The sequence below is a fragment of the Pseudoliparis swirei genome, chromosome 1 (assembly GCF_029220125.1).
Source record: "Pseudoliparis swirei isolate HS2019 ecotype Mariana Trench chromosome 1, NWPU_hadal_v1, whole genome shotgun sequence".
Lineage (NCBI taxonomy): Eukaryota > Metazoa > Chordata > Actinopteri > Perciformes > Liparidae > Pseudoliparis > Pseudoliparis swirei.
In genome coordinates this window covers 7,493,355-7,517,081 of record NC_079388.1, presented here as the reverse complement: position 1 = coordinate 7,517,081, position 23,727 = coordinate 7,493,355, and the positions used below count along the sequence as shown (strand labels likewise).

Below are 23,727 nucleotides of genomic sequence, written 5' to 3'. Positions count from 1 at the left end.
CGCACAGGCCTTCCCCGGCACCATCTCCTCCATATTCATTATGAGATCTAGCGATGCATAATTTAAGATTTAATTGCCAGATGCAAGGAGATGGGCAGATTCATCGTCATATGCTAATAAAGGGCAATCAGGGAGAAGAGTATAATGAATTTCTGGTTCCCCTGAGAAATTGTGAAGCAAGAATTGCTCAGTGACAGCTTCGTGTTGCTAGTTCGAAGTTTTAGGACCTCGATCCAAACAAAATTAAATCTATCATATTAAAATGTTATGATATCGAGGCCCATCTGCCGCCAGGCTTCTGTTCATTAGCATATACTCTACGAAGGTTGTTTTTTTTGCATAGTGGGTTTCTGTTCTTCATACTTTTCAAAACCATATTACAATATGCTGCTCAATTCAAGCCAAATATAGCCATTATAAGATCAAAAACATCTGTGGGTTTATTTCCTCCTATTTTTTAGGCCCTCTGTGAAATTGTTTTTATTAACAGGAAGTGAGAGCACACAGGGCAGCCGGTAGAGACGGATATCAGTCCTCTAAAACTCCAATATGAATCAAATGAGTGCATTGACGTCAATGCCCAGGTTCAGAAGGTACATATTGATTGAATCAGCGAGGTTGTTGTAAAATGAACCAACATATTATGTCGGTTGAGCTCTGCACTGCTTGTTTTTATGATGACTGTCTTCAGGCTGAAGAATTTAAATGAGACAGACTAGGATAAAATCTGTTTTAATGCGCAACTTAGTTAGGTGGTTTGGCAGGAGATTTTTATAAACAGTGACTATGAACACTTTAGTTTCGGTATTATCCTTGGACTGGTTGCTGCTTTATCCTCTCCGAACCGCCGTTGTGTATTCATGACATAGGTTACATGAGCTTGACATTCTTCACCTTGGAAACAGCATTTGACAAAACAGTCACAATTTAACACTTACTCCTTATTTCACTCACACACACTTATTCACTTTCAATTATCACATGGTATCATCCAGTGGTTTTAATCTAATTACCTTTTTCAGGTGTTTATAGCATTCTATTGCATTGCATTAAATCTGATCCTACTAGAGCATTGCTCATCTAATTATGTATATATATGTGCAAGTAATTATTTATGTGATGATTGTCATTAGGATCTTTTTTTCTTTACAAAGATGTTTCTATTGTTGAAAAGGCAGTATGAGTAAAACATTTACTTCCCAGTATATGTAGTGCTGGTATTGTGCAGGATTTGCCATATTTGCTACATCCTTGCCTCCCAGGGTATAAATCCTACTGATTTTTACATTTGTGGTTTTAAGTGAAATGTCAACTATCATCAAATTTGATACGCATTTTTTTAAACGAAGCAATTTCCTTTCTTCTTTGCGATTTTTTTATGAACGAGAAACATTTTTTTCATAAAGTATACATGTCTTATGAGGCTAACTCATAGACCGGGTAAAGTGATGACATCAACAACATCTCTGTGAGGCCTATAAAGGTTTCAAAGAACCAGACATCCCCCCAATGAGATGAAAAAGAAAGCATTTCAGAAATATACTGACAGGTGAAAGCCTGCGACTCGTGGCTCGAAGGATTCATCGGCCCATCGTGGTTGCTGACAATGTTCGGATCGGACCACCTTGATCTCCCTCCACCTGCAGATGCTCCGCTCCTTTCAGCCTCTCCTCGTCTTTTACGCCGTTGAAAGGCAAGCCTTTACATTTCCCTCGGTCCGGATCCTTCCTCGAGCATCAGTTGACCTTACATGTATTTCCTCAGAGGCTGAGACCTCAAGGTGTTTCACACTGAGGTAATACATGATCCCAATCTGTTTGTTGTGTTTGCCCCATGGCGTTCGCTGACAGACAAAACAAATAAATGGTCTTCAATATGACTTGTATTGCCCATGGAGGCCAAAGCGCTTGCTTTTCAGCAAACAGTTTCAAACCGGAAGTAATGAATGACATCTTTTTTATGACAAATTAAAATCAGAGAAAAGGTCTGCTGATGCACAAATGACTATACGGCCTTGCAAGTACATTTACCTTCACATGCAGTGCAGTATATTGTGTTGCATTACCACATGCCATTTGTGCTCACATTTTATTTATTTTTCTGCCCTCCTACGTTTCGATTGTTATTACTTTTATTCGTCTCGATATGAATTACTTTCAAAAGTAAACAGGCCCCCTCATGATACTATTTCAGATTTTCAAGCTATCATTTTTTTGATTTTTTGTTTGCATTTCTTCAGCAATAGTCATTCAGTAATTATACCTCTATATATTATAGTTGAGTCCACCACTGTGGATTCATTTCTATCAGCCTCACTATTTCCTGTTGAGCTCAGAGCTGTCTGGCGTTTCTACTGTGGAGAAACAAGGGGTGGCTTTCATTGTGAAGCAGTCACATCAAACACAAAGTATTTACCCTCAAGGTTCGCACCAACTGCAATTATTATTCAAAACTGCAATTATTAATGACTTGCTCAGTTTACGTCTACCAAGCTCTTTTCCTAAACCTAACTTCCTGTTGAGATGGATGTTCATTTTGAAAAGACTCTGCAAGTGACAAGCGGAAATGGACATGCCCTCCTCCCTCATACGTCCAGAACTAACCCGAGAGGGAAACCTAGAACATAGTTTTTGGTTTAGAGCCTGTAAACACGCCTGTAAATAACGCCATGAAGGGTTTATTGTTTTGAGTTGTTTGACTGTTTAGCATTTTCCTTATTGATTTTGATGTATGCCTTTTATATTGTATTGTTTGAATAAATATAGACGTTTTATTCTACTTCCGCTTAACAGATAAATCTGACTTTTATTTTGAAAGGTTAAAAGGAAGCGCATTTTTTTTAGGTTAAAATCCGAACTTTATGGTATAGATTACGGACAGATGCGCATTGTATAAAAAGTTTAATAGTTGATTGGACCAGTGGCGTCCCAAGGCTTTTAATTAGCCCCGAATGTTAATTTAAAAAAAAGATTTGGCACACAAGTGGTTAACACCTCCAGGTCGCACGTGACGTCATTCACCCAAAACAGCGGAGTCAGGCTGGCAGCAGGCGCACGTAAGAGCAAGCTGCTGTCTGAGAGTGTTTCTATGTTTAACAATTTCGCTGCTTCACTCACCTGCTTCACTCTTCTGGGCTAAGCCCCAGATGTATCAAAATCCTAGAGACGCCCCTGGATTGGACCCGTATGAGGCTAAATCTGTTAAGGTGGTGATGAGGTGGTGATAGTTTACGAGTTTTAATTAATGTTTTGTCACCTAAAGAAAGAAAATAAAGGAGCGTCACCAGCAGTAAGTCTTCACGCCAATTCATATGATCCGTTACAACGCTTATTGCTGTCATAATACGCAGGCGAAACAACATATAAAATAATAATAAATAAGACTAGAGGACGCTTTTTCCAATTCATAACAGCATTGTAGAAAAGAGAGACAACAAACGGCAAAGATACGTTGATTAGAGACGTAATTGTAATAGGCCTACGTCAAATACAAACGTAATCTGGAGAGAAATACGTTTCAGTCAAACGAAACTGCAAATTGCATTTTAGGTCTGGGGGAACGTAATTTTTGTGATACAGGGTTGGATGACGCACATATCCCTGGGAAAAAAAGAAGGTATATGCAGAGAGGCAGGTGAACAGCAGGAAGTTGTAATGAGTGGAGGAGTGAAGCTTTCTTCAGGTTTCATTCATGCAAAAAGCAAAGAATCACGATCTGCCTGCAAAACTATCCAAATTAAATAATTTGAACGTTTCTGCAGACTTAGATAGCAAGTGGATGTCTGGAACAGCAATTTCAGGAAGTAGGGCCTACTGCAAGAAGCAAAACAAAGCGAGGCTTGTTGATGTCTGATAGACACCTCACTCTCAGAATGACACAAATCCTCCGCCTGCCTTTGGCCAGGTCAGGCAGAAACGCAGGCTGCAGCAGATCTACTGCGTCACTGAGTGAGCACCGTCCACTCTGATGTTTTGAATAACCGCCCACGCCTGTGCGCACTAACCCTTTCATTGACACATGCATGTGCACGTAAACACACAGCCTGCACACGCTCATGCATGCTCCGTTTGACACCGCAGATCGCTGCCGGAAGTTTCTTAGTATTCGGCATTAAGATGCAGGGAGCTCCTCTGTGCTGGAACTTCACCACTAAACATGTTGTCACGGTAACTGAGTCCGACATATGGAGGAACCCTGAGCTTGTCGGAGCCCTGTTGCTGTGGTGATGTCTTTCCTGGAATACATTAAATGAATTTGCCACAAAGAGTGTGACTAGTGAAGGCAGCACGGCAGTTAAATGAACAATTAGCTAATTAAAATTGATAATATCAGTGCACAACAGAATAGGCCTATCACTGCAAACAAGTTTAAATAAGGTGTATACAATAACTGATATTTGCTCGTTTTGATATTTTACTCGGTGTTTAATACTGTATCTAATGGTACGGCTGTGTCCTGCTGCAAGTTAAACAACTTAACTCCCATTAATGGCACTTTGTTCTTTCATGATCTTGCAAAATCCACCAGAGGCACATTTCCTATAGATGTGATCGAAAGAGGGAAGTAGAACATAGGACACCTCCATTACCTTGAAGGTCAGGAGGAGACGTGGGTAAAGCAAAATGAATGCAGTCAAAACGGAAGTTGCATTGGTTGGAGACACTAAAATGATCTCTGAGGTGTCGTAATTACGATGACTTGCACTGGCCATCAGTGTCTGGTGAAGCCTCAATACAGAATACTAATGCTGCAATTAGTGTATCCCAGCAACAGGAAGTTGGCTGCCCTTGAGGGGAGAAGAGAGAACGAAGCCGAGTGCATCGCTCTGATACTCACCAGCTCTACTGGCTGCTGTCAGGAGGCTCACGCTCCCCGCTCAGACCGGAGAGGAGGAGCTGGAACAGTCAGGCTCTGTGGGGCTGACAATGGGGGAGGTTAAAGCCAGCATGTATAGGTCAAGTGCAGCAGGATAATTATTGGTTATCCCTAAGATAATAAAGTCAAAAAGCCACTTCCGAATGTTCCCACATGTATTTAAATGCTGCAATTTGCATTCAGAATATGGAGCAACAAGAAAACTTGCAAAGCGAGGCTGAGTCGAGTCTTCTTTTGCAGAATAGGGCCAGTAGAATACAATTAAGGATTATAATAAATACAACTAGGATTATAATAAATACAGCATATATATATATGAATTGTGAACAGATGAACATGCTACATTACACCTTACTCAGTCCATTACAGTCAAGCAGTCTAAGGGAGACCCCCCCCGGGTCTGGAAGCTGTAAAGAGAGATGCTATTATAAGGAGTGAGGACACCAGTGGGCAGCCTGCATCCAGAGGAATATCAAGCACCAATTACACACAGTGCAATGCACCTGTGGTGCTACACATTTAACTATGCACAGATAATCTCGCTGTGTGTGTGTGTACAGACATATATATATATATATATATATATATATATATATGCAGGCTGCCCACTGGTCTTCCAATAGCATCTCTCTCTACAGCTTCCAGACCTGGGGTTTCCCCTGTCTATAATGCGTAAGGTGTCATGTAAAGTGTTCCTTGATTCACGGGTCATGGAGCTGACTTTCTTTGCACTGCTGCACACATCTCCCCAAGAAATAAATAAGATATGTGAACACAGTATTGGAACAATCAAATGCATGCCATCACACATGATTTTTTATTAGCTGGCTGCTTGTGCATCAATTCAACCTGTTGGTCTCCTCGCTCACATCTCAAGCGGAGTTGGACGACATGTGTCCGGCATTCTTATGAACCCGTCGCCATGGAAACCCGTCCTCGAGCGGCAACTTGAGGACAACACACTTTGAGCTTTGCACGGCACTTTGGCTTCAGTGCAGCTTTCCGCTTGACTCGTTCTTTTCTTTCCCGCAGCCATTACCCCAATGCTGATGGACGACCAAACGATAGACATCAAATCTGGTTTCCAACCGTTTGTGTGTGTGTTTTTCTTTTCCGAATGAGTTGTTAAGCCCATTGACGTGTTGGAGTCCGCAGCTCCATTCATGTTTCATGCCTCTGCTTATGGAAAGGAGGAGGACTGAGAGGAGGGGGGTTTACTGTCCTGCCTCATATTAGCACACTTGTACTTCATTTTAGTTTTTTTTTTGTGCCCATCAGTGGGATGACAGAAAACATACTTATGTGCATAATACTTTTTAATTCAATAATACTGTGGGAGTAGGAGGGGATGGGATTTTACATAAATGGATGTATTAGAACTGCAGCTCACGACAATTAAATTGTTTTTTTCCAAGTTTTTTTTTCCACTTGAACGCAGGACTTTGTGTTCACCAAACACGCGCTTCAACCCACTAAGCCACAGCACCTGCATGAAGTTTTCTTTTCACACTGCATCAAGTTCTCTTCTCCTACCAAAAGTACAAAACCATAAAATTCAAATACACGATCCGATTCTTGAGGCACTGGCGGGAGTTGAACGCTTGAAACGCTTATTCTTATTCTGCATCAAGTTCTCTTCCCTGCTCTAAAAGTAGAGACCCAAACATATTCAATCACCGGTCACCTGCTGTTTCATTGAAGAGGTGTAAATGTGTTTTTGAATTGTATCCAGAAGTTATGGAAGCCATGAAAGTACAGCTCCGTAACTTATTATAACTACTTTCATGTTCATCAGTTAGATGTTTTTCAGGGTTATACCAAAATGGCACAAAGAAAAGTCTTTTGTTAAATATTCACATCTACAGTGAACCTTTGAGCCTAATCAGGGAGCCTGCATGTTCCTATTGTCCTGGTAATTGTTGTCTACTTATAACATTGAATATAAAATTAAAAGCGTCATTATGTTTGAATATACATATGGGATGTACTCTGCCAAAATGTCTTATTTGTAAAATATTTATACATGTTTTCAAGAACACCTGCATATAAGGAAGTTGTGATTCATCAAATGTATTTCTCATCAACATGTCTGGATTACATAGTCAAGATAAAATAAAGTGGTGGAAATGGTGTTAAAAATGGTCCATTTTCGATTTATAGATATTTATTGGGATTTTTCTTGTGATGCTTTGGCATTTAAAAAGAAAAAGTGGGTCAAAAGGAAGAATAAAGTTTAGGGAACAGTGCTTTAATGTTGAAAAAACACATGTATGTTCTCATACTGTCTGCCTGGATGTAAATGTACTGCACTTTGCTCTTTCAGATACCCTCCCAAAAAAGCAGAGTCTGGTCTGATTGGTCAACCTTCTCCAGTCTGTATTCACAGAGTCACTGCAGCCGGGTACTAAAGGGTACTAAACTTAGTCTAAACTTTAGTTGTGACATCACAACCTAGCAGAAGTCCTGGCGGCTCACTTAACCCTTGTGTTGCCTTAGGGTCATTTTGACCCGAATCAATATTACACCCTCCCCCCGCCTTTGGGTCATTTTGACCCGATTCAATGTTTCACCCTCCTGTTACCTTTATATTTACTAACATATTTTACCCTTTGGGTTCAATTTGACGCCAGCAATTAAAACCTCCAGAAAATTATTAGAATTAATATTGTTTTCCAAGTTTAAGTGTGAGGCACTTTATGTTTGTTTGTTGACTACCGAAAGAACACCTACATTAAACATTGAATGGGGTCAAATTAATCCTAAGGCGGGGGGAGGGTGTAATATTGATTCGGGTCAAAATGACCCTAAGGCAACACAAGGGTTAAAGGAACAGTTTCTGAATACGTTCTGTGTGCATTTCTATATGGATTCCACCACAGGTCCACCACAGGTCCACTATAGGTCCACCACAGGTCCACCACAGGTCCACTACAGGTCCACTATAGGTCCACCACAGGTCCACTACAGGTCCACCACAGGTCCACTACAGGTCCACCACAGAATCAGAATCAGAATCAGAAACAGTTTTATTGCCAGGAATGTTTACACAAACGAGGAATTTTTTTTGGTGGAAGGTGCAACATTTGGACATGACAAACAAACAACAATCAACACGACAGAAAGACAACAAATAATGTGAAAGTGTTTGGGTGTGTGCTTCAAGTGGTGTGTTTTAGTTAAAAGTGTATGTTACGCGTGGCGTGTGTTTAAGTTAAAGTGCATGCAAATAAAGTGGCATGTGTGTGGAGGCCTCAAGTTAAAGTGCATGTTAAAGTGACGTGTGTGGAGGAGGGAAGAAGAAGGAGGAGGGAGGAGGAGAGGAGAGAGGAAGAGGAAGGAGCGGGAAGAAGGAGGAGAGAGGAAGGTGGAAGAAGAGGTGGTAGTCCTGGGGTGACAGGCAGTCAGTCCCGAGTTCCCGTGATGCGCCCGTCTGCCGACGGGGTAAAACTGTTGGTGTGGCGGGGGGTCTTGGTCATGATGGACGCAGCCTCCTCCCGAGGGAGGGACTCGAACAGGAGTGTCCAGGGTGGGAGGGTCAGCGACAATCTTTCTGGCCCGCTTCAGTGACCTGGAAGTGAACAGGACCTGGAGGGAAGGCAGATTGCAGCCGATAACCCTCTCGGCCGAGCGGATGATGCTCTGCAGCCTGCACTTGTCTTTGGCTGTGGCTGCAGGGTGCCAGACGGTGATGGAGGAGCAGATGATGGACTCAACGATGGCCGTGTAGAATTGTACCATCATTCTCCCTGGCAGGTTGAATTTCCTCAGCTGCCTCAGGAAGAACATCCTCTGCTGGGCCTTCTTGGTGATGGAGCCGATGTTCAGCTCCCACTTGAGGTCCTGGGTGATGATGGAGCCCAGGAAGCGGAAGGACTCCACAGCGTCGACGGGGGAGTCACACAGGATGAGAGGGCGGGTGGGGCTGCATTCCTCCTGAAATCCACAACCATCTCCACTGTCTTCAGAGCGTTGAGCTCCAGGTTGTTCTGGCTGCACCAGGTCACCAGGTGGTCAGTCTCCCACCTGTAGGCGGTCTCGTCCCCACCAGAGATGAGCCCAATGAGGGTGGTGTCATCCGCGAACTTTAGGAGCTTGACGGACTGGTGACTGGAGGTGCAGCTGTTGGTGTACAGGGAGAACAGCAGAGGGAAAGAACACAGCCTTGGGGGGAACCTGTGCTGGTGGTCCGGGAGCCTGAGACGTGTTTCCCCAGCCTCACGTGCTGCTTCCTGTCGGTCAGGAAGTCTGTGATCCACCTGCAGGTGGAGTCGGGCACGTGCAGCTGGGAGAGCTTGTCCTGCAGCAGGGACGGGATGATTGTATTGAAAGCAGAGCTGAAGTCCACAAACAGGATCCTGGCGTAGGTTCCTGGGGAGTCCAGATGCTGGAGGATGTAGTGAAGGGCCACTATAGGTCCACCCAGGGAACTGCTGTCTGGATGTTGATGTGTTCTTCCTGCTTTCGACGAATGAGGGATGGAAATGAAAAGCTATTTTAGATTGACCGTGCTGGGGCCCATGATTACAGTCAGGGGCCCTGATTTGCAGAAATTGCACCACATAGCAACTACTTCAGAAAGAGTCGACCCTAAAATAACCCCTAGCACACAATTGCTAAGTTACACCTGTGGAAAAGGTGCTCACGTTGGTGCGCTTGGATCTAAACTTAAAACATGTTCAATTTGACTGAGTGTTTTAGTATTTTTAGCCTTGTTTACACTTGATTTGCCTTCCATAATAAGCTGGGATAAACTTGATGCTATCATTAAGTGTGCCAGTTATGTTGTTGATGTTGTTATATGTGGGTGGTAACATAATGATTGGCACTTAACAGGGAGAACAGAACATCTTTTGTATGTTAAGGGGCTGAGCTTTGAAATGTTATTTCCAGTCAACCCCCTTAAATAAAGTATCCTTGTAAACACCAGTGGCAATTTAGCAAATATCTAAATAAACAAAACTCTTGTTGAAGCTCAATTTGTGCAGCACTTTACAAAACCCGACAGGGCTCAACACAAACTTTAAGTTAAGTAAAAAAGCGACTGCTCGCAATCAGGTATGTTTTTAAAACATGGCTAACATTTTTGGTCACTTTATGATGATATGTCGTTATCGTTATGTTCTCTCCCCTTAACTTGTTGGCTTTCTTGACATTTGTGCTGAATACCACCCGCTCCATTGGCCCTTCAGCATTGAAGTCTTGGATTGTGGCTCCCTCAACTGACACCTCATCATCACCTCTAATTTCAGAAGAGACCTGTCTTGCTTCTGCTGAATCACTTCAACCATGCAGCCGAAGAGACTGGGCTGCACTTTCTGCCGTTGGCTGGCCATTGTAGATGTTAGAAAGGGTTTTTTAGAAAGGGGGTTGCCCCTGCCGGTCAATGGCAACCTGATAACCTGAGACGAAGCGGTAATAACTGCGCGGCAGAAAGATGTCACAACAGTTTTCTGAATAGATGTGTGGAGACAACATGCAAGATGGATTGTTTACTTTAAACAGTTGAAAAGCTTGACCTGGAAAACATCCTTTTGATGTGACTTGAGGTTAAATTTATGTAACGAGACCATCTCTGTTTCCTTTCCACATGCTAAAATGGAATAAGACACCTGTTTTTCAAAAATATCTGTGATGCAAGAAGTTCTTTTTATAAATCGTTGACTCACGAAATAACTATTTCCATCCATAGCGGGCTCCGTTTGAGATCACAGTTCTCTATAAATACATGTCTTCAAAATGAGCCACTGGATGACCCGCCCCACTGATTATCGTTATTGGTTAGGAGGGGATCCAACAAACTATTTTTAGTTGGTGTAACTACTAAATTACCCGCCTGGGGAACCATTTGTTCTCACAGTTGTCTCTGCCAAGATGTTCCTGCCCACAGTGCACACCCAGAGATTGATAAGGACACCATGGCACAGGGGCATCATGCATTTGATGCAACCCCCCCCCCCCCATCCTCATCTCCATTTTCAGCACAAGTGTGTGTGTGTGTGGGGGGGTCCTCTGCTAAATAGCATGCAATCGACCTTGCCTAATATGTACCTGTTTTACTTCCTGCGGATGGAGAGCACTAGCATAGAAAGTCATTCTTAGTTCAAGCGGGTGAACAAGGAAATCTCAAAGTTGATGATGAAAACAGAAAGGTGACGGGTGAGTCATAAAGGCACGACGATACACGGCCACGGTGAAAAAACCAGAACAATGGCATGCAGGACTGCCATTATATGTGCAGATGCTGTATTTACTGGATATGGACGATAGGGCATATACAATACGTCATACATCTCAACTCTTAAGTGTTGTCCTCTCTCCCCCTCTCTTGTTTTCTCTCCCTCCCTCTCTCTCTCTCTAGCAGGAAATCTCTTTATGGATCTCCCGCAGGTGAACCTGTTTCCATGGGGACTGCCGTCTTTCATGCCGGCTAGACATGTGTGCGTACGACAGTCACGCAGCTCAGTTTTCCACTTTGATATGCTCAGCTATTGACGCAAGATGGATTGCACAGGTTGATCAACCACTTTCACTCTGACTAATCAATCGCCTACGACAGTGTAAAAGCATCCATTGAGAGTACATCGTTTATGCAGAATGGATCAAAGTGCTCAAGGTGGTACGAGAGATACCGGAAATGCATCCAGTGTCACAGGAACATCCATTTAAGATGAAGCAATGTGTATTCTCTTTGTAAAAAAATAACAGTGGAGACTCAGATGCAGAGGTTTTGTTCATGAATGCGTCAATGAAAGCAAACTGCACATTGCATAGGCATCAGGGACGCAGCTTGCCAATGTTGGAGAATTATTGGCTGCAAAAAGCAGTTAATTACTAAAAGTGATGCTGCATAGCCCCTGAAGACAAACATGTCACGCACTGGATGCATATGCACACTTTCAAATGTTGTAAGCATGGAAATGTACATTTTTAAATTGAAGTGTGATCAGATTGGAGGTATAGTTTCAGGACATAAAGGAATGCTGCTCATCCAAAGTAAATGTACCTCTTGGTTTTAGTGTAAAGGTGAATGCATACTGCCACCCAGTGCAAGCAACAGGTTTTCTGAGAGGTGTGTATGACTCATGCTGTGCTTGTAAAAGGACACTTTTACATCATTATGAACTAGAGTGCAGTGCTGTGCTGTTAATCACAGCTGTCGATCCGTACACTATCACAACACCATGTAAAGACACAGTTAAATCCCAGTGAGCCAGCAGGATGTTCTGTTAATGGTCCTAAACCTTGAGGGGCTCCTCTTAACAGTATGGCTTCACCCATAAAAGGGTTTGAACCAGCTTGACTTGGTCTTTAACAGTCGAAGCGGGATATGCAGTAAACGCCTCCTCCTCCCCGAGCCCGTGACTTTCTCCGCAGCAGTGAATCACTAATTGCAGACCACCGTCGTGAACTATACCGAGTGGGCACCAGAGCTTCAGAATATCTTCAGCACAATACGAATGGAAACACAAACTGACAGCACTGACAGTCTTTGCTTCTTTGTGATGAATGATATTTCAAAGGGCAAATGTCAAAACAACAATATAGCCTCATCTGACCAAAAAAACACAAAATAACATTTCAGATGTCTGCAAAGGATTTGTCAATCCAATTGGTTTCATATAAAAGACTGGATATAATTTAAATGAATCTGTGAAATATCTCAATCACTACATTAAATGCCATCTTTTCACAAAATGTACAAACTGCTTTGATGAGTATAGCACTCTACATCTTGGCAGACACTGTAACATCCATGTTGTAACACCAGAGGTGACTAACAGACCTTTAGCTTGCACCAACGTGACGGGCATATCGATCTCTGTCATCCAGGACATCATCTGCCGAAGGCTGACGGAGATGGTTTGAAACTTTAAACCAAAGCTCCTGCATTTAATCCTTCATGACATGAGCGACTGCTCTGAGATCTGAGTCAAGGAGAATATCTGAGGCGTAGAGAAACGTCTTTAAACTCTTAGGACCTAGTTGTAATCACTTTAATGTGTCTTTAATGGGCGAGCCCGGCACGAGCTGGCCCTTGCTGCATTTCCTCCGTGGTGGTGCACCGTCGGTTTGGAAAGGTCCGGGTTGAAGGCGGCCTCGGGCCTCCGACTGTGAGCGTTACAGCACCCCTTACCCAGACCTCGCCGCTACCTGCTCTTGGCGGACCGGGTGGACAGTCCACTGCATGGTTCTAAAATTCACAGGAAATTGTTCTCAATAATCATGATGCTTTTTGCCATAATGGAGCAGCCCTACTCTGAGGCCTTCAGCGGGGCCGTAGCCTGAGGTTTAAAAATACTGAGGTGAGTCCCCTCCACACTGAACAAAATAATCTGGTGATAAATAATGTATCTTTACTCATTTATTGCTCTTAATGTAATCGCATTGAGCGGAAAAAACAAAATATGTTTTGATAAACTTTTCTGATTTCCCAAATCAAAAGGAGCTATAAGGAAAGTACAGAGGGATTAACAGACCGCTGGACGCATGGATTATGAATGCATTTGAACCCCAATTGGTTCACGAACACAAACGCCTATTATGAACAGAAGGGGAAACCCGTTCAGTTCAAAAGAAAAGTCAAAGCATTGTTGACTAAAACACAGCTTTTCCTTTACGAAAAAAATGTGATGTCATCATTTATGAGACTTATTCTTCATATTGCTGAAGGAAGAAATGATCCAAGCTCGGAAGACATCAGTTATCTCTAGGAATGGCCACGCCTCCTGCCACCGAGGGGCAGAGAGACTAACTGTAGGCCTACGGGTTTATGAATGAATTAAACCTTCACCTGTTGGCTCTTCATTTTTATGTTTTCTGTGTATTTCCTCTCATTCAAATTGGCAGTTTTATGTTGAAAGACAAATTCATATCTCCTCGTTTCTGTTGTTCGTCTTAACAAAAAAAATCTCATAGGGTTCTGATTGCAGCTGATGTTTTACAGGATGAGAGGAATAGAAGAATAAGATGGCGGAAGGCATTTCTATATGACGCTATATGGAGTGTCCACTCTGCTGTGCACGTTAACAGCGCTATTAGCCTTCATCCAAGATCAAAAGATGGAGACATGATGCTCTGATAACATGTTACCCTCCTATTTAGCATTTATAAGAGGTAAACATGTAATAAACTCAAACTGTAACAACATATTTGTAAGCAGAAATCAGTACATGTCCTTTTTTGTCTTTTCCCTGTGTCTCTTGTGTCCCCTGTTCGTTCCCTGTTATGTGTGTGTGTGTGTGTGTGTTGTTTGTTTGTACCCTGGCCTCATCTTCACACCTGTCTTCAATCATATCATCCGATCATTCCTGTTAAAACACCTCGGCTTCCCTCTCTACAGTTATTTCACCATGTCAGGACACCTATACGTGTTCTCTTTACAGTTAGATCAGACCATGAACAAGAGTGACCGTGGCAGTAACGCTGCGCCACCACCAGATGGCAGTCAAATCGAATCAACTGCAATTGATCTGAGCCCATCATGGTGTTACATCCCAGCCCTAATCAATCCCTCATTCAGTCAGTGATTAAGTTAATTAATATGCTTGCGTGTTTATTGTTTCCAAAATGTGTTCTCTTTTAAGGCCAAAGTTATGTTTATAGGTTTATATGTCTGTAAACATATATTCAGCTGCTTGCTTATGTGGTAGGATACAGGAGCTAAAATTACACCAGTTGGTGACAGGCCTGCAATAAATCTAACACTCATGAAGGTCGTTTAATTTTTTATTTCGACTTCTACTTGGCTATTTGGTTATTTTGGAGGCTGTAGTTTGTGGCTCTTTTCAGTTGTATAGCGTGATACAGAGTATATTTTAGTATTTTTTCAATTACATTTATATCACTTGGTATATTCCTATTTATTAAATTACTAATGTAGTTATTTTATTAAATAATGGACACATACTATACAGATAGCTCATCGTTATGGCCCGAGCTAGATTTGATCGCTTATCTGTGCGTGTAGCTCAGACTTCTACCAGTGGGTGGCGGTAAATCTCCAATAATATTGAAGATCGACAACATCCTGAAATCCAACGAAGAAGATCGACAACTCCCCTCCGGGTTCAGCCAGGGCTCTGTGTCAAAAGAAGGCTGCATATCGCTGTCACTGGGGGGTAAACAAGGTAGGCAGACACGATATGTCTCCCCTCAATTTGAGACGACCGTCTTCATTAAACTAGAACATTTTAGTGTGCTTGGCTGAGTATGCGAGCCAACTACTTATTCTGTTTGAGTTGACAGAGCATTAGTAGCAGAACACCTACTCAGGCGAACGTTAGCTAACCGGTGTTACGGTTTAACAAGCGACCGTGTTAACTGGCACCTTTGGACCGAACGTGTCCGTTGTTGTCGTAGTTACAGACATTCGTTGAGTACAGGAAGATAACACGTAGCTAGCTCTCTTCGTGAATGCCATATTGTTATGTACAGTATATATCATTATGTATATGAGAGGGTCTGACACTGTAATACACAATTAAACCAGGCGGCATTCACGCGGACACCTATACGTGTTCTCTACCCTATTTTTCGAACGGCCGTCGTAACCAGGACAACAACGGACGCGTTCGGCTGAGAAGTCGACGGTTGCCACGGTCGCCTGTTTAACCGTAACACCGGCGAGTTAACGGTCGCTAAACGTCACCGTGTCCCACACGAGCTCCTTATAACACCGTAACGCCAGGTGTCATTACACGGTGTGTCGTGTAAAATGGATGTCAGACTGACGCATTCACACCAGTTACGGATCATTGGGTGGATGTTATTGTAACGTCGTTCGCAGTGCCAGGTGTATGATTTGACAGTAGCACGTCGTATAGTCTGTAACGTACGTCGCTGTTGTGTTATTAGGATCACGCTAACCTCACGTTGTTCTTTCTCCCCTGGAGGTTCCAGCTGTCGCAATGACAGGAAACACTTTGCAGCGACACCAGACGTGACGATAACGTTGGAGCTTCGTTTCTTGACACAGGAACACATTAGACAACTATCAGGAGGACCTGGAGCCAGGAAACCCCTGACAGGACGGGTCCAGATCTCTTTTTTTCTTTCTTCCTCATTGAGACAAATGGTTTTGAGTCATGGATCAAGGTGTTGTGGACAGTCATGTTATCCTGGTCATCAGGGCACCCAACCAGAAGTACAATGACCACACCATCAACTGTTGCCAGACCTGGACCGTGGAGAAACTCAAAGCGCACATCTCGGACGTATACCCAAGCAAACCGGTGAGTTCTGTCTTTTGCTCCGGGCCACCAGAACAATGTATTAAGGCTGATGTCTGCTTCTCTGGCCCACCTTGTGGCCCATTGTCATCCAAGTCAGCGGATTTCCTTTGTTAAAGCACAAGAAAGAGCGTCACCTGTGTGCTCTTGGTTTCACCTGTACAGCTTGATGGTACAGTGCGGCACAGAAACACGAAGGAAGAGAAATTGGTGACAGAATCATGAAAAAAAAAAATCCAATCAGAGACAAGCTGTTACCATCGTCCTTCGGTCCCTTCCGACATGCGATGGTATGCTTAATGTCTGTAGAATTTAAACCCAGGGAGTGAGTGGCGTGAGATGAGATAACAAAACATTGTTGCCTGTTGTCGAATGTCCACTCGGAAGAATTGTGTTGAAGAAATGGAGTTGGCTGGTTTTATAGACTTTAATTAAGTCCAACACGTTCAGATGGCTGTTCCTCTGAGTTCATTCGGGTTGAATTATCATCGTCACACAGACCATTGACACGGATCTACTCTCTGAAGTGAAAGTTAGGTTTCCAGAGTCATAGCAGCTGAAACCGCCCTGGAGTCTGTGGATTTGGTCTAACAATGAAAGGAAGACATTTAGACCCCTGCTGTATTGTGATATTAATCTGATTTGACCCCCTTTCTTTTCCGCCCAGGAATAGTTCTGATGCAATCATCATTGTATGAAACACACGGGGACAAACGTCTCCCTTTAGAAGCTCTGGAGTCCAGTGACTGGCACATCTAACGATGAGGCAACTTGAACCCAGGGGAAGTCGGCCAGGATGTGAACGAAATCCATTAGAGTTGCTGACTGGCGGTAGAGTGAATGTCGGCTTTCAGAGGACACGCCGACCTTGATGCAGTGCCAGGTTAATCCACTGTTAAAACCCACTTATTCCTTTTGAGGTTACGATAATCTCATCCTCATTACTCGCTCACTCGTCATCGACATTGCAGAGTTTGCGTTTTTTTCCTGCTCGTTGTCGTCGACGTTGTTGTCAATATTCCAGAAAAGGTTGAACAACATGGAAATAACTGTATTCTGTTACATACCGTGACCCAATTACCTGTTCTACTTTTCTAGAGCTCCAAAGACCAGAGGCTGGTGTATTCTGGGAAGCTGCTTTTGGATCACTTTACCCTAAAGGATGTGCTCAGAAAGGTAGGTTCTCTCCACAGTGGACTTTGTGTTTATTAGAGAGATGCTTGTTTAATCATTTAAAAAGCTACCAAGAAGCAAACGCGCCGCCTGCATCTCACCAACTGCAGACGGTCAGCAAGTGGAAACCTGTCTGGCTCCCGTGGTTTGGGCTCAGTCTCTTCGTCTCACTGAAGATAAATCTTACTGATAGAACAAATTCAAATAATGTTTTGCTCCCTGTGCACGAAGCAAGGTCTATAAAGAAGTAGTTTCCCCGGTTTGGACAGCACTAACTCAGAGCCCTGACCTCCCCATCAAACACCGTTTGAAGCGGTTACATGTGGCTGTGAGCAGGACAGTGACCTCACAAAGGCTCCCGTGGCCCTGCGGACCGGTTGGAAAGCCTTCCCAGAAGGAACAGCATCCCAGGTGCTCTGGTATTTAACAGTGAAACACAAACACGCGATCCAGAAAGGTACACTCAGGTGTGATGGATGGTGATATTACCTTCGCATTGAAAATGCGGAAGGTTATGTTTTGATCGCCGTGTATTTATTTATTTATATGCGTGTTACTCGCATAACTAAAAAAGTATTAAACCGAATCGCATGAAATTTGGTGGGATGATTGGTTATTATCCGGGGACCATTTGATTAGATTTTGGGATCGATCGGGTCAAGGTCATGCAAAGGTCAACATTTTCTATATGGGTGGCTGTAGCTCAGTGGGGTAAGAGGGCTGTCCTGCAACCCACAGGTTTGGGGTTTCTCCCGTTCTCCTGCAAGTAGAAGTGTCAGTCTGTCCTTTGCAGGCACAGTTGCCCTGATTGCCCTCCAGGCCACCGCACCCCACTCCACCTTAAGGATGGGTTAAATGCAGAGAACTAATTTCCCCTTGGGGATTAATAAAAGTGTTTATTTATTTATTTTATATACCATAGCACAGTCAATTTTTATCCAATTGGCATGCAACTAATGCCAAAATGTTCATAATTCAATGCCCAATCTTGTGATATGTGAAGGTATGTGCTCTACCGAGTGCCCATTCTAGTTAAACTAATGTATTGTCCCAGATTTTCCCACAATATGGTGGTATTTTATTGTGAAAATCCACTGGACATGTCGTGGTTCTCCATTTACTGATATCAAACAGATACCATGAAAACAATTATTCTTTTTAAATATCTGCCTGAATCAAATGATTACAAAATGACCATAAAGTTCACACTTTGTTCTTCTCTTTGAACATGCAGTCCTCTGTGTTTTAATGACGCTCTGTGTTTGCGTCTCCAGCAGGATGAGTACCACATGCTCCATCTGGTGTGCGCCTCCCGAACCCCCCCCAGCTCCCCAAAGCCCCCCCGCAGCCGCAGTAACAAGCCTCAGGAGAACTCTGCTGGTCCCGCGGTGGGTCAGCCACGCGCTCACCACACCTTTCTATTCATTTCATCATCAATGCGTTTCCTTTCATCATCCAGCTCACTGCTGTGATCTACCTCCTTGAGGATTTAAAAAGAAAACAATTAAAAGGGGCTTGCCTTTCTTTCGAGATGAACCATAAACTTGGAATTTCATGTTCTGGTTTCAGCCCTTTCAAAACTCGACCAGTCCTTCCACTGGTCAACATGGCCAGTCGCCTCCAGCTGAGAGCAGTGATGGACTCAGACAGCGAACTGGACCCTTCCCGTACCACCAGATGTATCCACAGTTAATGCACAGGTAGGCTCACTGCAGCAGATCTAGTTGTAGAACATAGGAAATAAACCTAGAAGGGATTCTTCAATCCCCATAGCTGCTCTGTAATGACGCCCCATGACACGCACTGGACTGCACCCCTCTGATTTCCTGGACATCTCACCCTCTGGGGTTCATGTTAAGTTACATTTAGGTCTGTTTCCTGATTATATAATAACTATGGCTGTTGGTTGATGCATTAATAACTAATACGTCTAATATATCTACAATGAAAGACAAATAGTAGGTGTGTGTGTGTGTGTCAAGTGAAATGTTTTTGTAATGCATTGTCTCTGTTTTCAGCTGGAATCAGTACTCCTCACAGGCAGCTCCCACTAACATCAGCCCCATGACGCTCATGTGGTGGCAGCAGGTGTACGCCCGGCAGTACTACATGCACTAGTAAGTCCCTGCTTGTTCCCCGAGTTCCTGTTTAGCCCAAAAGTAAAAGTCTCTCTCTCTCTCTCTAGTCAGTTGCTGGCTGCCTCCTCTCAACACGTCAGGCCGGACCAGTCCTCCACTCCCTCCAACCAGCCCGACCCCCTGAGCCAGCGGCCTCAGGCGGATCGCCGCGGCAACCCGGAAGTCCAGATGAACGCCCAGGGAGGGGAGATCCTGAACGAGGAGGAGCTGAACCGGGATTGGCTGGACTGGGTGTACACGTTCTCACGCGCCGCCATCCTCCTCAGTATCGTGTACTTCTACTCGTCCTTCAGCCGCTTCGTCATGGTGATGATGGCCATGCTCGTGCTCTACCTGTGAGTGGTCCTCCATTATGCCGTCCACCTCCCACGATTCTTTTCATGTGTTTTAATTATCACAGACCAAATGTATGATTAATAATGAACGGATAGGATATTAATTGTTATTAGGATGTTAAAAGTATCTAATATCAGCTGTTTGTCTGTGTGTGCAGGCATCAGGTCGGCTGGTTTCCCTTCAACCTGGAGAATGAGCTCCAGCTTCCTGGGGACGGAGCCAATCAGGAGGAGGTGGAGGCAGAGCTCCAGAACCAGGACGTTCAGGAGATGGTAGCTCCGCTTTACCAGAACACTTTATAGGAAGCCGAGTTTGTAGTTGCAGTTCAAGTCGATCATTGATTTACCAGTTTCCAGATATTTACAGGATCTGACAGAAAATGTAAATACACCTTAAGGAGCTTTCCTCGAAGTAAAAGCGATAAGCAGCTGGAATCTCACCCAATAGTTTCCTAGTTCTGGAGATTTCGGCCTCCTCTCAAACACAACGGGACTTCACGGCTCTCGGCTCGTGGGGAAATGTTACATTTGAAACACTCAACAGAAATGTCTCTTTCCAGAGATTATGACCCGGTTACTCAAGATAATCCACCAGCCTTGTTGTGAGCAGTTCTATGAAGGAATTCTGGTTTAAAGAAAGTAGGTTGGTGCGAAGTTGTTTGGACTTCGTCCCGGTACAGTTCTACCCAATAAGGCGGCTGTAGCTCAGTGGGGTAAGAGGGCCGTCCTTCAACCGCAAGGTTGTGGGTTCGATCCCCGCTCTCCCCATTAGCTGCAAGTCGAAGTGTCCTTGAGCAAGGCACTGAACCCCCAGTTGCTTCCCGGGCGCATCACTGCAGCCCACGGCTCCTTAATAACTAAGGATGGGTAAAATGCAGAGAACCAATTTCCCCTTGGGGATTAATAAAAATGTATATTTATTTTATTTATATTTAAGCACGAGATCTTCATTTGAAACCGTCCACTTTCCTCTTGCCCCAGCTGCTGCTCCTCCTCTTTTTACCTTGTTACCTTGTTCATCAGGACTGCTCCATGTCACTTTGCTTTCACTCGAACAAATGACAATTGAAGTGTAGCAAATTACAATATATGTGGTGAAAAATAAAGTGAATGTTTCTAAGAGGACACAAAACAACTTTGTCCCCGTTAGAAGAGGAAATGTGATTTTAGGTCGCACGGCCATTTCACCAGGGAACATGGACATTGACTCCTTTTGAACATCTGCATACAATGAGTCTGAATTGGTGAGACATTGAGAGTAACTCAGCCTTCAGAAGCTTTTGCTCAAGTTTACATCGCGGCTACATGTTAGTCAGACATGTCTAATCTAGTGCGCTGCATGTCGGTGTTGAATCTGATGTTCCTGTCATTTGATTCCGTACAGGAAGGAGCGATGGATGACGGCTCGGAGGACGATGGGGAAAGTGGCGAGGAAGGAGCAGAGGATCCAAACAGCGCCGCCGAGGCGGGCTTCCTGTCCTCCACGTGGTCGTTCATCATAACCTTCTTCATGTCGCTCATCCCGGAGGGGCCAAACGCTGCCAACTGAGCCACGTTCTCCACGGTTCTCCACGAGGACACGCTCCTTCTTCAAGAGGACGAGTATCCTGCCTGCTTCCTGTTGCAGTGCCGTGTTTTAGTTCCCCAACAGTGTACTTTACTACGCGTCCGAGACTTTGAGCCTAACACAAGAGACTTGATTTGATGATTTGGCGTGAAGAGGACAAAAAACATTTTGAACTGTCAAGTGACAGAATAAGTGAGCTGCTATACACAAGAATCACTCGTGATGCTACAAAGCATAGTTAAAATAAGTGTCTGCCAATGCATCGTTTCTGCATTAATAAAATAGGGACAACAGGCACATTTATTAACACAAATATTTACAACATTGAGCTGCAATATTTGTTGAAATGTGATTTGTTTGTTTTGGCGGTTATATCCAAATACATTTTATTTAAAAAAGGGCCACTTTAGTCCAAAAGTTAAACTTCAGAGAATAATCCTGAGTCATGCAACGCCTGTGATAATTAACATGAGTGATGAAGTTCATAGAAATGTGTCTGAACACATTGTGTAGTGTTGAAATGTATCCCAGAGTGATGTTGGCTACAGAAGTGTGATCTTTTTTTTTGACGAGTGAGAGCTGAGTGAGGTAGAAGAATTGATGTTCCACTCCTCAAAGGAGCATCAGATGTTGACGGCCCAACAGGAGATACTTTGCACTGCCAAGGTTCAGATTTCACGTTGGACTAAACGTACACCTCGAGTGTGTGAAGATGGCTGATGCTGTTTGACACGTTCTGTACCCATAACAATCATGTTTATTAAAAAACAGAACAGCAGCGAGGTGTGTGTATTTAATAACATTAATGCGCTCTCTCTCTCTCTGTGTGTAATCAGTCCTGTCAACGATTGTAACCATGGTTACACAGACACTTAAGGCGCCGACAGCGCTGCGCTGCGGCGTGTCTGCAGGGCTGGATGAATAAATCTGGCAGCCACAAAATTTGATTACACACAAATGTGTAATTTCCAACCCGGCATGTAAAGAGATCTGTCGCCACCTTTTGGCTTGATGAAAATGTTGCAGACGAGAACCTCTCTACAACATATGCAAGTTTGATCACAGGTATTTAAGACTTGATTTAAATATGTAGTTTGTGGGAGATTTTATAATTAAAAAATACACCTTTAAGCTGTCCTTAAACTATGCAACGTAGACAGTTTATAAATATAAAATATCATTTCAGCTTTTACATGTATGAGCATGTGTAAGCACTAGTGTGTACGATCTTTGTTCTCTGCGTGATGATCGTGATGCAGCGGCTTGGAGCCGAAGACACATTTCCCTAGGGGACAATAAAGTAGAACGAATCTTATATATGTGCAATAAGCTACACTAGAGACGTGTGTCTGATGGTGCTGCCACAGTGTCGACTACATTAGAGCCGGTCATCTACAGGTTTACAAATTAAAGTCCTGAGAGACATATCTTTTCAGGCTGAGCATTACCTCCCAAAAAGAGCTTTTTCTCAGTGTGATGAGTCCATAGACTAAAGTTACCACACACGTAAGAACCCATGAGCATCACCTACGAATAAAGGCACCGGCGTGGTTTTGAAAAAGAAGACAGAAGATCGTCACCATGTATTCACTTTTATTGCTTTGCACCAAATCGTTCGTGACAGAAGTCATAATTCAAACAGGATGCCGAGTGCTTCGCTGGTGTTGTGCATCAGAACAATTGCATTCTTACCAAGTGATGATTGAGTAATATCTCCACATTTCTGTTGTTGACATCAATGATCCGCCTCCAAGTTTATACATCAACGTTGAAACCGATGTCATGTGAAAATAGGTTATTAATCAAAATAAATATTCTGCAATGAGAAGTACTTGGGTGGTGGATGGTCACGTGGTTGTGTTGATTCTACCGATCGACAGCTCACACTTTTTTTTAAATCAGACGGTCCTCGTGTGTAAGGAAATAACTTGTGCAATACTTGTGGCTGAATTCAGATTTTTTCTTCTTTAAAAAAAAAAAAAATAGAGGTTTGGCAAAATGTCCCCGACTTCATTTGACGGTAGAAAAAAGAAATTGCCATTCCCCGATTGTTAAAATAAATAAATAAAAGTACCTCAATATCGTTAACAGAGCTTTAAAATGTCAGCAAATACTAGAGCTGTGACAGTAGAACACACACACACAGACGCACACACAAACACGGTATTCAGAGTAACATTTGCAAATGGAAGTTAAGTAGAGTTACATCGTTGAGTCGGTGGCTCTGGCTACGACTGACACACAGACGAGGAACAACACGACGACGACAGAAGCTGAGCACTGGTTCACTGCTGCAACCTGAAGGTGGTCCGTCTTTGGCATTCGTGTGCCAGCAGGTGTGTACCGGTACGGCAGGTGTGTACCCGTACGGCAGGTGTGTACCGGTACGGCAGGTGTGTACCGGTACGGCA

At 43.5% G+C, this 23,727-nt stretch overlaps 1 protein-coding gene across 2 annotated transcripts; it reads left to right on the top strand.

Annotated features, from left to right (window-relative positions):
• Nucleotides 1–14,923: 14,923 nt before the first annotated feature.
• On the top strand, nucleotides 14,924–22,094 carry LOC130197403 (homocysteine-responsive endoplasmic reticulum-resident ubiquitin-like domain member 2 protein). 2 transcript variants are annotated; one of them, XM_056420068.1, is made up of 9 exons: nucleotides 14,924–15,002; nucleotides 15,768–16,106; nucleotides 17,202–17,279; nucleotides 18,551–18,664; nucleotides 18,846–18,976; nucleotides 19,295–19,393; nucleotides 19,462–19,749; nucleotides 19,908–20,022; nucleotides 21,134–22,094. In XM_056420068.1, exons 2-9 carry the CDS (start codon nucleotides 15,960–15,962, stop codon nucleotides 21,296–21,298), a joined length of 1,137 nt encoding a protein of 378 aa, XP_056276043.1. In that variant the 5' UTR covers nucleotides 14,924–15,002; nucleotides 15,768–15,959; the 3' UTR covers nucleotides 21,299–22,094. The 2 variants fall into 2 exon arrangements, with proteins under 2 accessions (XP_056276043.1, XP_056276053.1); XM_056420078.1 differs by lacking the exon at nucleotides 14,924–15,002 and adding an exon at nucleotides 16,269–16,393 and having other exon boundaries at nucleotides 16,022–16,106.
• The last annotated feature ends 1,633 nt before the right edge of the window (nucleotides 22,095–23,727 follow it).

Bases quoted from the DNA above. Each gene is read 5' to 3' on its own strand.
- LOC130197403 (XM_056420068.1), top strand. From the start codon at position 15,960: ATGGATCAAGGTGTTGTGGACAGTCATGTTATCCTGGTCATCAGGGCA. The intron at 16,107-17,201 runs GTGAGTTCTGTC...CTACTTTTCTAG, and splicing joins ACGTATACCCAAGCAAACCG to AGCTCCAAAGACCAGAGGCT. The intron at 20,023-21,133 runs GTAGCTCCGCTT...GATTCCGTACAG, and splicing joins ACCAGGACGTTCAGGAGATG to GAAGGAGCGATGGATGACGG.